Below are 3,318 nucleotides of genomic sequence, written 5' to 3' on the forward strand. Positions count from 1 at the left end.
AATTGTTTAGTGTTAATGCAACAAGGGGCACATGGGAAGAACAAAAACATGACCCACAATTTAGCTGTGCATTCTACTGCTACAAGGCAAGATTTTGAATTAAAGGGTCTGATTACAAGATTATACATAAAAAAATTAAAAAAAAAAAAGAAAAAAACTTTTTGCACAGATTGCTTTCATGGATCCCACCATCATTACCCTTTAATCAATCTGCATAAACAGATTTGAGTGCACATTCTCCCAAAAGGGTTGATTAAAATATTTATAAAACAGAAAAGGCTAAAAAAATTACATAAATCAACCCTGTTTGTTATCATTTATGCATTTAAACAATTATTTTGTGTTTATATAGATATATATTTGTTTTATGTCTATGTATATATCATTTTGCATCTTGAAGTAGAATTATGATGACCTGAATTTATGAGACATCATCCTAGTTTTGCATTGAAACTGCTCAATTAAGTACATAACATTTGACCAAAAAGAGTGAAATAAGATATTTTATATCAAAAATCCAAAAGGGAAACAGAGAGACTGCAGCTCACAGTCCCTACAAAATTACCAACTCACGCACCATTTTAGGATATCACATCATCCAGAAAAGCTATTAAAATTCATATTACTAAAAAAAATTAACAAATTAATCTTTATATATTAGATTAAAAAAATATTTCTATTAAAATTTTATCCATTTTCGTTATTAAAAACTGACATGACAAATAAAATAACTAAATAATTACACTTGACAAGCACCTCATTCTGAGGTTCGAAAACTAATTTTAACATTAAAAATAGATAAATTTTTTGACAGAAGAATTAATTTGCTCTTTGATCTAATATAAAGAGATTAATTTGCTCATTTTTTTGAGTAAAGAAAGGCAAAATGTATTCTACTACAAGGGACTCCATCATCCTAAAGTAATTGCTTTTAACCATCATGAAATATGAGATAAAAATATGATCCAAGGGGAAATTTTATGGAAAAATTAGAACCATTTCAACCTTAAAACATACAATTTTACTTACCATAACCTTCTACATGAAGAATTAACCAGTGAGGTAACCACACAAAGCTGTGATGATACTAAAAGAACAAATAATATTAGATCCCTAAGATATGCATGACCATAGAAAATATTTGTATGAAATATCTTGTTTTACATAAATATGACATGAGTTTGAGTAGTACAACGAATGGCCTTTTTTTCCTACATGAATTCTAATCCTCTCATTCCATTCATGTTTTTAAAACAAAAGCAAATGGCTATGGTGAGTAGTTCTTCTCCCTTTTCTTTTTTTTAAGTTTCAGATTTCAGAACAAGAAACATGTGACATAAGAACTAAAAGCATAATAAGCTTTCATTGTTCTTGTGTTTTCTTCAGCCATGGCAAGTCTGAGTTAAGAGAAGATGTCATACCAGTTTGGGATTCTGATGAAGTTGAGAATTTGCCTTTCTTAGACCAAAGCCAGATCTTTGAAACTGAAAAGCTTTCACCTTTACTCATATTACTGATCTTTTTCTCTTCTGCATCTCTTTCAGCTGATGAATGCTTAATATCATGGCTATGGTGTTGTTGACCACCAGAGAGGGTAACCCTTAGATCTGACTTGGCCAGCACATATTGATAAGAACCCATTGAAAAACACCTCCTTGCATCTAAGTTGCTGCTACTGGTTTCACCACCTGCTTCATCTGGTTCACCATTTATCCTTCTGAATTTCCCAAGCCTAACAGGTAAAACCCCTTTGTCAACAACAATTTCTTCCATTTCCACTGTTTTTTGACTAGGGGTATATCCATTTTCACCATTACCAACACACCCTTCATCTTCCCTTAAGTCATCAAAATCAAAAACTGGATTCTCCATTGAAAACCCAGGAGTGAAAAGGGTACCTCTACAAAGAGGGCATGTTGAGTTTGACAAGAGCCAGGTGTCAATACAGTTTATATGAAAAGCATGGCTACACATAGGAAGCAACCTCAGTTTATCTTTCTCAGAAAATTCACACAAACAAACAGCACAATCGAACGGCTCTTTTAAACCAACTATTTCTTTGTATTGAAAAACAGGTAAAGCATCAATAAAAGCTTGATCTAAACCAGAATCATGGAGATGAAACAGTTGTTGTAGCTGTCTTTGAAGAGCATCAGAGGTAGATATTTCAGGGTATCTATTAGATTGTGAAGATGTAGATGAAGATGGATGTTTTATAAGAAATCTAACAAGCAGGTGGAGGAGACCAGAGATGAAAAATAGAACAGCTAAAATTACTATAATGAAAAGAACAGCAGGACTAATTTTAGTACCAGAAGATGATGGTGAAGGGCTTGAAGATGATGATGAAGATGATGATGGAGGAAGAGGTGGTGGATACTGAAAGTAACCATCTTTTTGCTTGATTTGCAGATGATTATGATGACGAACCCAAGACATCTTCAAATGGTTATTATGCTCCAAAAACCAATTCTTTTCTTTGCTTTCTAACATCCCACAGATCATAAAGCTGCACTTCAAAACCATAACTCACCTCATATTTTAGCTTTAAAACAATGCTCAAAACAAGAACCTTTCCTTTTCACAAACACAAGAACTCCATATACTCCACAAATTTCCTTGTCTTTCTTTTCACCTATATCCTCCAAAACCAAAACCCTCTTCTTTTTTGTTCTAGTCTTTGAAATTTACCCCCAAGAAAAGCCTTGAAAATGGAAGAAAAAGGAGAGGAAAGTAAACAAGGGTATCTATCTAATACAAAGTATTTATCAAAAAGCCAATGTCAAAAAACACTTTGGTTTTTGGGTTTTTTTTTTCTTCTAATTTTTTTGTTTTGTTCTCTACAAAAAGTGAGTCCTACCCTTCCCTTCTAGTTTTTGGTGCAACAGAGAAAAAAGGGCAGTAGCAAGAGGAGGGGAGAGAGTGGCAGAAGAGCAGCTGTAGTTTCCAAAGTGAAAAGAGGTTAAAGTATAAAGGGTAACAAAGGAAAGAGCTGGAGTTTCGGCCCCACTTTCCAATGGGAGCGCGTGGGATTCAAAATGGTCAACCACAAGCAGACAATATTGATGCTGTCCTATTTATGTTTGGTTTTTCAATTTTTTCCAAGAGGTTGAGCTAAAATGTCTAAAAAGTGTATTAATTTCATTTACTGAATTTGGGATTTTAGTTTAGGATTTGACATTACTTTTAGATTGACGTGTCTACACTTTTAATCAACGATATAATAAAATTAAATATTATAAATTGAGATAAAAAAAATTAAATGTACTGCACTAAAAATAAATACTCATTTAAGGCAGCTATTAATTGAACTAAACA

General features: G+C 32.8%; 1 protein-coding gene across 1 annotated transcript; it reads right to left on the reverse strand.

Annotated features, from left to right (window-relative positions):
* Nucleotides 1–1,140: 1,140 nt before the first annotated feature.
* On the reverse strand, nucleotides 1,141–2,936 carry LOC105768619 (RING-H2 finger protein ATL46). The gene has a single exon (XM_012588656.2). It carries the CDS (start codon nucleotides 2,524–2,526, stop codon nucleotides 1,363–1,365), a length of 1,164 nt encoding a protein of 387 aa, XP_012444110.1. The 5' UTR covers nucleotides 2,527–2,936; the 3' UTR covers nucleotides 1,141–1,362.
* Between the last annotated feature and the right edge of the window lie 382 nt (nucleotides 2,937–3,318).

This window comes from Gossypium raimondii, chromosome 7 (assembly GCF_025698545.1).
Source record: "Gossypium raimondii isolate GPD5lz chromosome 7, ASM2569854v1, whole genome shotgun sequence".
NCBI lineage: Eukaryota > Viridiplantae > Streptophyta > Magnoliopsida > Malvales > Malvaceae > Gossypium > Gossypium raimondii.

Excerpts from the sequence above, each read along its gene's own strand:
- LOC105768619 (XM_012588656.2), bottom strand. The coding sequence starts at position 2,526 with ATGGTTTTGAAGTGCAGCTTTATGATCTGTGGGATGTTAGAAAGCAAA.